This window comes from Poecile atricapillus, chromosome 11 (assembly GCF_030490865.1).
Source record: "Poecile atricapillus isolate bPoeAtr1 chromosome 11, bPoeAtr1.hap1, whole genome shotgun sequence".
Taxonomy (NCBI): domain Eukaryota; kingdom Metazoa; phylum Chordata; class Aves; order Passeriformes; family Paridae; genus Poecile; species Poecile atricapillus.
In genome coordinates, this window is record NC_081259.1 from 392,510 (window position 1) to 407,123 (window position 14,614).

At 67.0% G+C, this 14,614-nt stretch overlaps 1 protein-coding gene across 5 annotated transcripts; it reads right to left on the minus strand.

The window, feature by feature from the left end:
- Positions 1-641: 641 nt before the first annotated feature.
- On the minus strand, positions 642-12,800 carry SEMA4B (semaphorin 4B). 5 transcript variants are annotated; one of them, XM_058847162.1, is made up of 15 exons: positions 12,414-12,800; positions 7,671-7,815; positions 5,165-5,325; positions 4,860-4,922; positions 4,641-4,739; positions 4,417-4,528; positions 4,048-4,164; positions 3,790-3,947; positions 3,429-3,610; positions 3,193-3,343; positions 2,849-3,059; positions 2,653-2,768; positions 2,353-2,516; positions 2,185-2,279; positions 642-2,041 (listed from the first exon to the last, which is right to left on the minus strand). In XM_058847162.1, the coding sequence occupies exons 1-15, from the start codon at positions 12,783-12,785 to the stop codon at positions 1,266-1,268; spliced, it is 2,922 nt and encodes a 973-aa protein (XP_058703145.1). In that variant the 5' UTR covers positions 12,786-12,800; the 3' UTR covers positions 642-1,265. The 5 variants fall into 5 exon arrangements, with proteins under 5 accessions (XP_058703145.1, XP_058703144.1, XP_058703147.1 ...); XM_058847161.1 differs by having other exon boundaries at positions 2,641-2,768; XM_058847164.1 differs by lacking the exon at positions 12,414-12,800 and adding an exon at positions 9,102-9,236 and having other exon boundaries at positions 2,641-2,768.
- Positions 12,801-14,614: the final 1,814 nt, after the last annotated feature.

Genomic DNA, 14,614 nt, shown 5'->3' on the forward strand with positions numbered 1-14,614 from the left:
ACCAGTGAGATGGGTCCTGCTGGCAGTGTCCAGGGTCTGCCCATGGCAAGGTGAGATGGGGACATGGACCCGATGCTCCCTGGGCAGGCAGTGGGTTCCACATGCAGCACAACACTGTGGTCCTGGGCACTGGGCTGTCACAGCCTCTCTCCTGCTGAGGGATGCCCTTCTCCCAGCCCCAGGCACCAAATTTTCTTACTCCTGGTCACTCCTGCCTTCTGTTTCTCATGATGCCAGGATGGCATCACCCCATTGCTCTGCGCTCCCTCACCACAGGGACTCCCTGCTCTGCTTGCACCACACTGCCACAGCACGGGCCTCCAGGCACAGCCCGAGTGACAGCCTGCCAGCAGGTCACAGGGACCGTGGGCACAGCCCCGGGCAGCCTCCCTCCCCAGGCACACAGCCACTGTCCCTGCAGGGCCCTGCGTGCCCTGGCCCAGTGCTCAGCCAGGCACATCAGGAGGGGACTCCACAGCTCTGATGGCCGGCACAGTCCTCTGGCCCCCCTTGAAGCCGTGGGCAGATCTTCATCTGACTGCAGAGAGAGTCAGGCACGGCTCCTCTCCACGGGGCCAACTGGGATGGTTCTGCCCTAGGAGAACTAGGAGAACCTAGGAGACTCAGCCCTGCCGCACACACACGTGTCTGAAGGACTTTATATAAAAACAACTGACGTTTCTGCACACGCACGTGGGGCCGCGGGGGTGTCCCTGCCCACCCAGCGCAGGGGAAGCTGTTCCCAGCTCCCCTTTCCCGGACACAATTCACATTTTCCACATATTAAAAACGAACCAAGCACAGACACACAGCACATGCCGCAGGCTGGCGCTGCCCAGCCGCGCGCGTGGCCCTGGGTCCCACAGCGGGACGTCACAGTGAGCTGGGGCACGAGGGGTCTGCGGCCGCCCCCTCCTGCCCTCTGCATAGAGGGGGTCAGGGCCTGGCAGAGCCGGCACCGCCAGCAGCCTGAGCCAGGAACCGTGTCTACCCCTGCAGCAGGGACGCTGGGCTGGAACTGTCCCAGCTCTATCCCTGCAGCAGGTCCCTGGAAGGCAGGTGGCACCCCTCACAAGTACCAAGGTGATGCCCAGGGAGCCCGTGAGGGTTTAGACCCCGCTGGCCGGTGGGTGCTGCCGCCGAGTGTGGGTGCCAGGCTCTGGGCATGCACACACAGACAACACGGACCCTGGCAGCGGCGCACGGTCCAGCAAGGCTCAGCAGAGCAGAGGCAGTCGTGGGTGAGGGCTTGGCTCTCATCCCCGTCACACCACCGAGTCCTGGATCTCGGAGCCCAGGCGCACCCGCGGTCTTTGGCAGGCAGGAGACACCTCCACAAAGCTGTCACGGACGTGGAGAGGCCTCTTCTCTGACTCAGAGAAGGTGCGTGGGGGTCCTGGGGGCTCATGCACGGGGGTACTGACAATGTAGTTGTCCTGCAGGGCCTGGTAGCCCTTGTGCTCAGGAGCCGTGCTGGGCAGGCTGCTGCCATTCAGGGGCAGGCTCTCCACTGGCTTGCGGGGTGGCTTCTGGTGCCTGCTGGGGTCACCGGGCTCCAGCAGGGCCTTCATGCCGTCACGGTGCCGGTGCAGGACAAAGAAGGCCAGCACGAGGACGGCAGCAGCAAAGAGCACACACATCACCAGGAACTCGGTCCAGTAGGTCTTGCCGTCCAGTCGTGCCGCAGCACTGCCCACCGCTGAGGTGCTCCGGGATGTGCTGACCGTCTCCAGGGTGTCATGGCCAGCAGCCACCTTCCTGCCAGAGTTTGCTGGCCCAAGGGCTGGCTCTTGCATGCCCACGCAGTAGCTGGCCATCAGCTTGCGGAATCCCTCCTCCAGTGACCAGCACTCATAGGTGCCTGTGCGCTCTGGGCTGCCCACCAGGATGAGGGCCCCGTCGGGCAGCACCAGGTAGGAGGCGTTGACAGGTGCCCCGTTGTGCAGCCAGTGCCGTGAGGCCAGGTTGGAGAGCAGCCGGCACGGCAGCGGCCGCACCGCGTTGGGAGGTAGCTGGATCTGCTGGCACGGGGTGCCTGAGGCTGCAGAGAGAACCCATGGAAACATCAGGGAGGACATCCCAGCTGTGGGCAGGGGGCTGATGGGAACGTGGTGGAGCAGGAGCCTGGGATGTGGGGGAGCCCCTGGGACACGCCCTCACGCAGCAGCACCAGCGGGAGCTCACCTGGGGGCAGGAGGATGCGGGGACGGGGCTGGGAGGCGTTGGCCAGCTGGCAGAGCCGCTCCGTGTCAGCATCCTCGATGTCCTGCACCCAGAGCCTGGGAACAGAGTGAGGGCAGGGCAGTGGCGTGCCGTGGGACGTAGGGGGATGGCAGAGGGTGCAGCACTTACTGTGGGTGTGCCGGGGGATGCGGGGTGACCCTGCGGCAGGCACCCCGGCTCCAGGCGCAGAAGGGGTCCCGTGCCAGCACACACTCCCCACAGCTGCGGTACAGGCTGCAGTTGGCAAAGGGCACCTGGGCCACTGCTGTGTAGGTGGCTGCGTAGACGAGGCCCTGCGGGAGAGGACATGCTGGGGTCAGCAGGGTGGGCTCCTGCACACCCCTGCCTTCCCAGGTCTCTGTCCCCCAGCCCACAGACAGGACCCTCCCCAAGCAGGCTGAGCCCCCAGCCCCTTGCCCTGGCTCCTGCCTGGTCCTGGTCCAACAGCAGCTGGAGAATGGGCTGCCCGTCGGGGAAGAGGCGGATCTCCTCAATGATGTGCACACCGTGGTTCACCCGCACAGCCTTGTGCAGCCGCCCGTCGTCTGCAAACAGAGGGGCTGTGCTGAACAGGGCCGGGGTGCACGGCCCCCAGCCTGCCCTGCCAGAGCCCGCTGGCACCCACCCGTGCCCAGGAAGAGGACGTCGTAGGTGGCGTGCAGGCCCTGCGCGCGGTGCACGCCGATGCGCTGGTAGCGCCGGTGGCTCTGCAGCAGCAGAGGCTGGCTGCGCACCGGGCTGTCCATCAGGAAGTGATCCTTGATAAAGTTCAGCACCCGATCTGGCATCTGCAGTGACGAATTGATCCTCAGGTGCCGTGTGCGGCTGGTGATGCACTGCAGGGAAAGGAAGGGGCTCAGAAGGGCTTGGGGAAGAGGGTGGCTACCATGCTGGCCAGCCATTGGGACCAAGAGAGCGACGGGGCAGTGCTGCGTCCTGTGCTCAGGCAGGTGCCAAGGGGCCACCTACCATGCCTGGCCGGGGCTCTGGCACAGGGCTGGTGTCCGTGTACCACTGCTGCGTCTCGCGGTTCACCTCCTTGTAGAGCCCGCCGAAGGCACGCTGCACGCTGCGCATGGGGAAGGCGCAGACGGCCGAGCTGCCCAGTCCACCCTTGTTCCTGGTGAGGAGAGGTAAAACCTGTGGTACGACCAGGCCCTGGCTCTGCCAAACCCCCCACGCTGCCCTGGGTCCCCAACACTCACCACTGTGAGGTGAAGACGCCGTAGAAGAGCGTCTCCCTCCAGCGCAGCTCACCCGGGGTGAGCACAAAGATGTCCTGCAGCACGTTGAAGGGGAACCCATCCTCAGGGTGTGAGCAGAGCAGCTGTGCCTTCAGGAAGGTCGTCCAGCGCCGCTGCAGCACACGCTCCCCGCCCTGGTCCCCCTGCATGGCACAGCAGGTCAGGCTGCAATGCTGTGGCTGCAGGGAGCCTCACGCGCTGAGCGAACAGAGCGAGACTCCAGGCACCAAGGGTTGGAGATATGCAGGATGGTCCCACACCCCTCCCACCTCAGTCACACCCCAGGCACAGCTCCCACATGCCACTGCTGCCTTATGCCCACCTTGCACACACGTGCGATGCGGGAGACGATGGTGTTCTCAAAATAGTCAAACTCCTTCCCGGTCTCACTGAAGAAGAAGTAGACCTTGTCGTCGTCACCCTCAGGGTTGCCGGCAGGGAGGCTCTCCCGCAGGTAGGCTGAGCCCACGAACGCTGGATCTGGTGGCACAAGCACCCTCAGCACTACTGGCCCCATCCCTTGCTTCCCACACTGAGGGGAGAAGGGACCCTGAGCAGCTGTGCCAGCCCCAGCGCTCACCTTGCAGCCAGTTGAGGGAGTTCTCGGTCTTGAGGGCGATGCGGCTCTCCTGGCTGCGGGAGATGGTCGGCTCATTGCCCTGGAAGTTGCTGACGGTCCCGGCGTAGAGCTCGCCGTCTGCCAAAGACACGTTCCTGCTGGGACCCTCCACGTGCCACCAGCACGGCCCTGCTTCCTGCTGGGGTCTGGGATAGCCTGGCCTTGGCTCAGCTTGGCCGGGCGGACACAGGGACAGGCAGGCACAGGAAGGAGGGCAAAGGTCCCAGGGCACTGCAGGGAGGGTGAGGGCTCCAGGGTGGCACAGGGAGGGCAAGGGTCCCGAGGCAGGGCAGGGAGGAAGGGTGAGGGTCCCAGGGTGTCGTGCCTTACCGACCATGACAGCTGTGGAGCGGTACTCAGGGTCAAAGGGGCAGCGTCCCTTCCCGTCCTCCAACACCACCTTCCCTGACGAGTCCCGCTCCAGGCTGAAGTGCTGCACGTTCTGCAGCAGGATGAGGCTGTGAGCCAGCAGCTCTAGTCCCAGTGCCAAGGACCCCAGTGCAGGGCCCTGATGGCATGGGGGGACCTGCGGGGGATCCTGTTCCTGTACTCACGATGTAGGCGCAGGCTGGGCTGAAGGCGCAGGTCCCACAGGTGTACAGGTGGGTGCTGTTCAGCTGCAGCAGCAGCTTGATGTAGTTGTGACAGTCCCTCTGTGGGGGTCAGAGGACACAGCTCAGCCCTTGGCTCAGCTGTCTCACCCACACCCACCCTGCACAGGGCACTGCCCATACCCACCACAGACCCCGATGCCTGCTGGCAATGGGGCTCACCTGGGGGTCCTTGCCTTTGAACACACACTGCCTCTTCTTCTCCTCATCTGCACTCCACAGCAGCTGTGGAGAAGGGACAGTCACTGGGAGCCCCCCCAGCCCAGGCTGGTCCACACACACCCTCCCCGGGCTTGTTCTTAGCAGCCACATCCTCCCCACCTTGAACATCCTGCCCTGGGGCAGTTGCTCCTGAATCCATGATGGCTCACACAGACCCAAATGCTGGTGGGGAGGGGATCCCCTGCACTCCAGCTAGTTGGGTGCCCCCCCTCCCCAAGGGCTGCCCAACCCATCCCTGGGCTCACCCTACGAACAGGGGAGCTGGGCTGAAAGTTGCTGGTGTTGAGGGTGAGGAGCAGCTCTCGTGCCCCCAGGTAGAGGGTCCCACCGTCCGGGCTCAGCAGGAGGGCCGTGTAGTTGGACACACCAGGTGCCTCAAAGCGCCGCACTACTCTCTCGGCCGAGTCTGCGGGGCAAGAGTGACAGGCATCAGCCTCGTGCTGCCACTGACCCCCAGGACCCTGCAGCACAGCTGCTCCTGGCCCCTCTGCCCAGCACCTTGGCCATGCCACCCACCTGGAGCAGCCAGGGCCAGATGCGGCTCTGCCACACTGCCAGACACCCGTGGCACCACACACTGCAGTGAGCCGTGCAGGACCACCACGGTGCCCGAGGGCACGCAGGAGGCACAGCCGTGTCCTGGCCCTGAGGATGCCACAGCAGCCCTGCCTAGCACTGGGGCAGCTGCCCAGCCACGTCTGGCCCTAGAGCTCAGCCCAGCCCAGGCCCACAGGGACCCCAAGCTCACAGCAGGAGGAGATGAGTGCTGGGAGTATCTCCCTGCCCCAGGCAGCAGGGCTCAGCCTCTGCCAGACACAGGGCTCAGCCCGTGCCGGACACGGGCCAGTGGCCATGCTGAGTCAGGGAGCGCCCGTCCTGTCCTGTCCCATCCCGTCCTGTCCCGCGTGGGTGGCCTGGCCCCGGAAGCCCTTCCTCTCCTACCGCCGCTCTGAATCAGATGGGCCTGGCTGCGTGAGCGGGACACGTCGGGCTGACTCACGCTGCCAACTCCCTGACCCTGACACTCCGGGGACTCCCTGACCTCCCCCAACCCGCTGCCTGCTCCCAGAGTCCCTCCAGGATAACCCCGGAGCTCCTGCCAGGCCCTGCCTGGTGAGAGTCAGTGTGAGGGACTGGGGAGCTGTGGGGCAATGGTGCTGTGGGGTGGGACCCCGTGGCTCTCACCTCCCACTGCTCCACAAGCCCCAGGTGCCTCTAGATGGGGCAGACTCCCCCACTGCAGGGGGCTCAGGTGGCCCCAGCACCAGCCCAGCTCTCCCGCAGTGCTGCAGAGAAGAGGAAGCTGATGCCTCAGGGTATCCCCCTGTGAGGGCTCCTGTGCCCTGCTGGCGGGGTGATGGCACCCGTGGTGGGCACGGCAGCGGAGGGGCAGCGGGGCCCCTGGGCCGTGCAAAGCTGTGCCTGCATGGGGAGCTGGCTGCTGGTGTGGCTGCCAGGGACCTGTCAGGACAAGACCTGCTTCTTCCAGACAAACCTGCTACAGGCACATCCAGTGCTCCCAGGGGAGCAGCTCCCAGCTCCTCCCTCCCACCAACTGCAGCCCCACGCGGCCACGCTCCATGGGAGCCACCGCGGGGCACACACTGGCCACTGGCCCATGCTCCCTGCCCAGCTCCTCCTGCATCGCTGGGGTCCAGGCCGGGATCCACAGGCAGTGGCTGCAGCCCCACAGCTCCCACAGCCTTGCAGGTGTGCAGAGTGTGGGGCAGAACCGGTCTGTGCAGGCAGGGCCAGGCAGCGTGGCTCAACATGGCACAGCACAGTATGGCACGATGCCGAGCTGCTTGTCTCACTGGGTCCCAGCCTCCTGTCCAGCTCAGCAGGTCCCACATCTGCTGGAGCCACCACAGCCGCGGCCAGCGGTCATGGGAGCATGTGGTGGGGCCACATCTACACCAGTGATCTGCAGCATGCTGAGCCAGGGAGCGCTCGCAGCTGCCCAAACCACGGCACCCTCCCAGGCCAGCCAGCTCAGGACGGATGGGCTCTGCTGGCCGGCAGCAGCTGGATCCAGCCACCTTCTGGCAGCAGAGCCCTGGGTGGCTCCCCCACACGGCACAGCTGCCAGGGCTGAGCCCAAGCTGCGTGGCCCACGGATCGCCCAGCCTGTGCCAGCTGCTGGGGGCTCTGCAGGGCAGGAGGGGGCTGCAACCAGGACCCCACTTGTTACAGTTCTGCCTGGCCTAGCACCCTCCCAGATGTCCTTCCCTGGCCCCTGCCCAGTGCAGCCCCCAGCACTCTGGAGCCATGCAGCTGACAAGTGCCTGCAGTGGGGCTCAGAGCTGTCCGGAGCTGAGCACTGCACAAGCAGGGACACCCTGAGCAGGGAGGGAGCCCACGGGCAGAGTCCTCTGGCCGGCTCAGCTCACCCCATCTTGTAGAGAGCACGGCTGCCACCGCTGCCCTGCTTTCGGGGGCATGAGCACCCCTGGGTGCCCCAGGCACAGCCACCCTCGCTGCGGGTCTGGACACAGGGCTGCCATCACACCCCTACACCCCGCAGCATCCCCGGGGCTGTGCCCCAGCCCTTGCTCCATGTCCCGCTCGCAGAGGGTTCCCCGTGTCCTGGGGAGCTGGCGGGGCTGTCACACGGCGTCTCCACGCGGCGTGGAGAGCCCGGGGGACGCTCCGCCGCCCCGGGGGAGACGCCAGCCGGAGCCCTGGGCGGGGGCTGACTCCCTTTCCCGGTGCCGGCGGACCCTCACCCACCGAAGGTCAGCGGACACTCACCGTAGGGCAGGCTGACCCGCGGGACGGGCTCCGGAGCCGCCGAGAGCAGCAGCGCCGCCAGCACCGGCAGCACCGGCCGCGCCGCCATCCCGGACCGAGCCGCGGGGCTCCGCCGCGGCCGCGAAGCCGCCCGGGCGCTGCAGACCTGCCGGGAGAGAAGGGGCTCAGCGGCTTGGGACGGTACGGCCCGGCCCCCCCGCCCGCCCCGCTCCGCTCCGCCCCGGGGCTGCCCGCCCGCCGCTCGGTACCGGGCGCAGCAGCCACGGGCGGAGCCCCGCCCGGCCGGACCGAACCGGCCCCGCCCGAGCCTTTCCTCTCGAACCCCAAGCCGTACCCAGCCGCAGCGATCCGCTCCAGCCCCCAGCCCCGCCGGTGCCCCGGGCTGGGTGGGCCGCTCGGAAGAGGAGGCGGGCGGTTCCCGTCGGCACCGCCCCCACCCGCCCCGGTGGGAGCCGGCCCCGGCCCCCGCCCCGCGGCCGTCACGGGCCGGAGGGGACCCGGCTTTGTCCCCGGCGCTAGCGGCAGCCGGGGACTCCCTGCAACCTCCTCCACCCCCGCGGCAGGGAAAAGCGGTGGGCCCGGGATCCCGGGGGTTGATCCAGGAGGGGCCGGCTGGGAGTGTATTTTGCTGTCCCCGGAAAAGCTGTCCCGAGGGTGTCCTACTGTCCCGGGAACAGCTCGGCCCCATGCCTGCTACCAGAGCCGCCTCCTTGTCCCTCAGCTGCTCAGCTGTGCCCCACGGCCACGCTGCTGGGGCTGGGGGCTCTGGCTGGCACAGCCCAGCGCTCTCTGCCCTCCTTCGGGAGCCATGGGGTGCCTGAGCCAGCCCCACCACGGGCAGCCCCGGCCGGCACCGGTGTCCCCACAGCACGGGCTGTAGCGCTCAGCACAGGTGACACATTCCTGCCAGCCCCTGTGCCCGTCCCAGGGCTGCCGGTGTGGCCATGCCACCGAGCAGGTAGTGCTGGGTAAATCCTCTGCCTGGCCCTCGGCGGGCTCTGTCCCTGGCTGGGGTGTGGGGAGGGCTCAGCCTCCGCAGCCCTCAGAGCACTGCCCACCCGGCCAGCAGCTCCCACGCAACTGTTATTAATGACAAATCCTTATATTGCCATGGCAACGGGGACAGGGGCGACAGAGAGACGGGGTCCGGGGATTCCCCTGCCGGAGGCAGCTCTTCTGGGGCTGGTACCCAGCGCTGCCCTCCCAGTGTGGGGCAGAGCTTCTCATGTCCTTCTTGGTCAGTCCCAGCCCTGGGCTGCAATGGTGAGACCCACTGTGAGCCCCCTACCCAGGAGAAATGCCCCCCACACTCCCGGGACAACCGTATCCACACTCCCTGGAAGCCCGTGCCCACACTCGTGGGACAGCCGTGCCCATACTCCCACACTCTGCCCGCTTGGCACTGCTGGACAGTGCCTGCTCAGGCCATACCTGATGTCCAGAGGTTGTGGCCGTGGGGTGCCCCTCTGCCCCAAATTAACCTTGCTCTCTTCCTGTCCCCACTGCTCCCGCTGTTCTCGATGGAGCCTGACGTTCCTTCCTCGACCTGGGACAGCCCCACAGCTCCACCCCAGCCTTATCAGCAGCACCCTTTGCCCGGGAAGTGGCACAGACGGACAGGACTCTGCATCACCCAGCCAAGCACGTCACCCTGAACGGGGTGGGAGCAGGCACTCACCCTGAAGCCATGGCCCCCTGCCCCGTGTCACCTCAGGACATCTTGGGCGGCTCCAGGGACCAGGCTGTCCCTGTGCGTGGCCGTGGCAGTGTTGTGACAACACCCCGGTGTGATGGCATGCAGTGAGGATGGGAGCCCCTGTGGGGAAGGCAGCTGCTCTGGGGTGAGCAGGGAGGGCAGGAGGAGGAGGGAAGGGAAGGGGCAGGCAGGGAGGAAAAGGAGGGCAGAACAGGCAGGGAGGGAGGGCAGGAACAGGCAGCAGAACCAGGCCAGAGCCTGTGCCTTTAAGCGCCACTCCAGCGCTGCTGGCAGCCAGGGCTGTTTACGCCAAACTCCCATTTATCTCCCGTCCTGCCCACGCAGCTGCCAGCGGGGCAGCGCCGGGGGCACCCGCAGCACCCTGCCCCGCTCTGCGCTCCGCAGCTCCGTGCGCGCCCCACGCCCTGCTGCAGGCACCGGCACGCACCGGTGCGGCCGCCGTGCCACCCTCCCTGCCCACTGCCGGCAACGAGGAAACCTCGCTGGCTGTTTGGGCAGCACCAAAACCCGTGGCCTGGGGTCAGCAGGCAGGTGGGGCAGTGGTTTCTGCACCCAATTCCCAGGCCAGCGCCCGCCACCCCGTTCCCAGGGGCAGCGGGTGCCTGGGAAGGAGGCGATGAGCTGGGTGCTGCCTGCAGAGAGCAGGGACGGGGCTGTGTGCGCCTCGCTGCTGCTGCTGCTGCTCCCACGGGCTCCCACCTTCCTCGGCAGCCTGCCCCAGCACGGCTGGCAGCACGGCCACGGCCCCTGCTCAGAGACCAGCACCCGGCTCGCACACAGCCCCCACAGCCGGGCTCTCCCCACCTTCCTGGGCTCACACGCACGCCCCCGGCTCGGCTGGCTGCTGGGAGCTGCCAGACAGCAGCCGGCAGTGGCTCCTGTCAGCCATGCACAGGCGGAGTGTGAGCACACATGCATGCACACCTGCGGTGCGCGGCTGCGGGCCCTGCTCAGCCACAGATGCTCCAGCCCCGGCTGCTCGGCTGCCCGGACACTGCGGGGCTCGCTGCAGCGGGGGTACGCGGCCGCACGGCTCCGCTTTGCTGCGTCCTGACAGCCTCCTCAAGCAGGACAAAGGACCGGGGCAGCCTCTGGCCCGACAGGGCTCCCCACGGGGCCCCGGGGCATCCCCCATTCCACGTCCACCGGCCGCGACACCCGGCCAGAGCCAAGGGCCTCCCACCGGGCCAAGCCCTACATTTCTGGCCCACCGTGGGCTCAGACCCCGCTGCCAGGACCTCCTGGCTGGGGCGGTGCTGTCCGATGGTGGCACACAGCCAGCCCCCCACTGCCCCACAGCATCCCCTTCGGCTCGGCAGGGCGCTGTGGGCCACCTGCACCCAGGGCCCTGGCTACCCCACGACACACAGCTCTCATTGCTCCCATCACTCCTGCACAACGGCAGAGTCAGTTCTGAGGAACACAGGGTATCCCCTGGTTCCACCTGTCCCCTGAGATGCCAGCACCTGCCTGCACCCCACACGGGCCTCCTGGGGAGCTGCGGGATACATGGGGTGCTGCCCTGGGCCCCCACTCCTGGCTGGGCAGCCCTGACACAGGGCAGGGGAGAGCCAGCAGGAACCCCAGGCAGTGAGCACCCCTGGGGGACAGCGAGGTGCTGGACTGAGCACAGGCACGTCAGCTCCCTGGAGTGCAGGAATGCAGGGGCCAGGCTCAGGGATGGGTGCCCCCTTCCCAGCTGGTGCTGACTGTGCAGAGCCCAAACCAGCGCCACTCTCCTCAGCCCCATGGCACCCTCGGTCCCATGGCACCCTCGCTACCCTTGCCCCAGTGCTCCTTGGGGTCAGAGGGGGTGCCAACCCCCTGAGCGGCCCCAGGCCCAGCCGGAGCAGTCACTGGGGCCCAAGGGATGACCCAAAAGCCCGTGGGACCTGACTCTCCCTGCACCCCAAGACTAGGGGCTGCCTGGGCGCCAACAGCTCCTCGGGTGCTGCGGCCATGTCTGGGAAACACGGCACGTGTGCACCCCACAGGTGTCCAGGGCGCATCACACACGTGGGACACGCCACACACACGCGTGTCCGAGTCCCGAGCGAGCACTAACGCCGCCTGAGAGCAGCCCATGACGCCTGTCCCGAACACCGTGCGTACAATTCCACACCCTCGGCCTGCTGTGCGCACCCCGGCACATGTAAACACACGCAGAGAGGTCACGGGGTGTTCACACCCTGGGCGGCAAACACGCCTGGGAACAACCCCAGGAACAGGCTGTGGGAATGGCCCCGGTGTGCCGGCCCTGCACACACACTACACAGACACACAGACAGACAGACAGACACACACACACAGACACTGCACACACACAGTGCACACACTGCACACACAGTGCACATACACACACACAGAGTGCACACACTGCACACACACACACACACACTGCACACACACACAGTGCACACACAGCACACACACAGTGCACACACACACAGTGCACACACTGCACACACAGTGCACACACACACAGTGCACACACACACAGTGCACACACTGCACACACACAGACAGACACACACACACACACACACACAGGCACACACACAGTGCACACACTGCACACACACAGGCACACAGTGCACACACACAGGCACACACACAGTGCACACACAGTGCACACACTGCACACACACAGTGCACACAGTGCACACACACACACACACACACTCTCAGCAGCTCGGCCTCGCACAGGCACACCCAGGTGCACACGCACAGCCACGCACACTCACTGCCACTCGCGCATCTCCCCGCGTTCACACGCGCCCCCAGCCCCTCCGCAAAGCCCCGCGCACCCGTCCCTCGGGAACCTCCGTGCACGCGCATTCGCCGCCCCCTGCACGGCCCTGTGCACGTGCACGCGGCCCCGCGCACACTCCCTCCTCTCACACGTCCCGCGCCCGGTGCCCCCCCGGTGTCCCCCGGTATCCCCCAGTGCCGCCCGGTGTCCTCCAGTATCCCCCAGTGCCGCCCGGTGTCCCCCGGTGCCACCCGGTGTCCCCCCCGCCGCTCACCCGCTCGGCGGCTCCGAGGCGCGGCGGGAGCCGCAGGCACCGGGGGCGGCTCCGGGGTGTTCCCCCCCTCCGGGGGTGCGGGGCGGTGCGGGGGCGGCTCCGGGGGGCTCCGCCCGCAGCACAACAAAGAACCGGCCCGCCCCGCCCCGCCCCGGCCCCGCCACCGCGCCGGGGGCCCCGAGGGAGCGAGGGCTGGGGGCGGCTGCTCCTGGCTGGGGAGGCATCCCCGCTTCTGGGGGCGGGAGCTGGAGGGGCCTGTCTCTGCCCCCCCCCCCCCCCCGGTTTCTGGGATGGAACCGGCACTAAAGGGGTCGTGCCGGTGTGCCCAGGACTGCGTGTTTCAGCCCCACCACACTGAGGGGCTTCCAGCATCGTGGAGCAACTGGGGAGGCTGGTTTGGGGGGCAGCACCCACTGGGGGCCCTTCCTGGGGGCCCTTGGTAGCAGGGGTGGCTGTGGGGACACCCAATGTCCGTGCACACGGTTCCACGTGTCATGATGAGATCCTTGTGGTGATGATATCCAGCTCAGGGAGTTTTGGGGTAATTCATGGGTCATCTCACGGCTCCGGGGGGTTCAGGGATCCCACGGCCGGGGGTGTCCCCACAGTGGCACACTCGGAGCTGGCGGCTGGCAGCTGCTGGGATCACAGCTCCTGAAACACTGGCTGTGCTGGGCAGGCAGGAGGCCCCAGAGGGGTCCCAGGCAGGGTCACGCTGGCAGCCCCCGGAGGTCGGATGGTTGCCAAAGCGGGGACACAGACCCCGCTCCAGCCTGCAGGCCAGCAGCTCTGGGCAGTGCTGGGGTTCTTGCATTTGCAGGCAGCACAAGGAAAGAGCCCCTGGCAGCCCCTCAGTGCCCCCTCCATGGGCAGGCACAGGAGCACACAGGGCACACATGGAGCCCCCATACCGTGTCCTTGTTCATGCTCTGGCTGTGTCCCAGACCTGTGGGGCTTGTCAATCCCTGAGCTCCTGGCCCCACAGCCAGCCCTGCCAGCACTCTCGTGTCCCCAGGGCAGCCACGCTGGGGACACTGGAGTGGCACAGCAGGGAGGGTGGCTGGGCTGCGGCCAGGGATGGACGGGCGGTGCCTTTGTTTGGGGCCTTCCCTGGGCCTGAGCCACATGGCCGCTCCTGTCCTTTCCTCGCGGGGGGACTGCTGCCGTGCTGGCCCGACCGTCCTGCCAGCGCTGCGGTCACTGGGCGGCTCCAGCCGCGGGGCCAGGGCAAGGGCAGCCAGGGGGGCAGCTGGGGCGGCGGCCAGGGGGAAGCTGGAGCGGCCAGGCTGCCCCTGAGCGGTGCTGGCGTGTGGCCGCAGGGTTGCTGGCAGCACGGGCTGCCACGGGCTGGGCAGTGGGAGCAGGGACGCCCAGGACCCCAGACCACTGCTGACCCCCAACCACTGCTGACCCCCCCGGCACCGCGGTCCCGCAGCTCCTGCTCTGGTTAATGTTAAAGCCAGGCAGACGTCAGCGACTGCCGCAGCTCTCCCAGCCCCTCCGCTGGGGGCTGCCAGCTCCAGGGCTGTTTTTCCTCCTGGAGCAGGCTCTGCCCGTCCCATGTGGCTAAAAAAAGCCATCGGCTTGGCTGGGACAGCAGGACAACAAATTCCCAGCCCCAGCAGCCTCCTGGCAACCCTGGCACGCTCTCCACTACACCTTCTCGGGGTGCCCCTGGTGTGCATCACCCCCATTGTTGTCGTCGTCATCCTCATCGCCCTCCTCCTCCTCCTCCCCACGCGGGGGCCAGGCGAGGTGAAGGTCCCTGGTGGAACAGTGGCAGTTGCCCTTGTCCTGCTGGATCCAGCTGCCGAGTCACGCGCCAGCCATGAGCAGGGACGCCGGCTTCCATGTAGGGTCAGGCTATGGCTGCATATTCCCAACCCCACCGTGCCCCCCCCAATTTCACACGGGGTTTTGCACTCGGGTTTGGTCCCAGTTCTGTGAGGGTTCTTACAGCTGGGTTTGATCCTGAGGATGTCTGATGCCGGTTCCTCGATGGGTTTTGCAAACGGGTCTGGTTCTGGGGGCTGAGGGCATTCCCAGTTCTGTGAGGGATTTTTAACTTGTGCCTGATCTCCAGGTTTCAGTCCTGGTCCCATGCAGGGTTTCGCAGCTAGGTCTGGTCCCAGGGGCTTTGTTCCCTGTTCCAGGAGGGAATTAACTAGCATATCAGGTCCTGGGAGAGTTTGGTCCCTGAT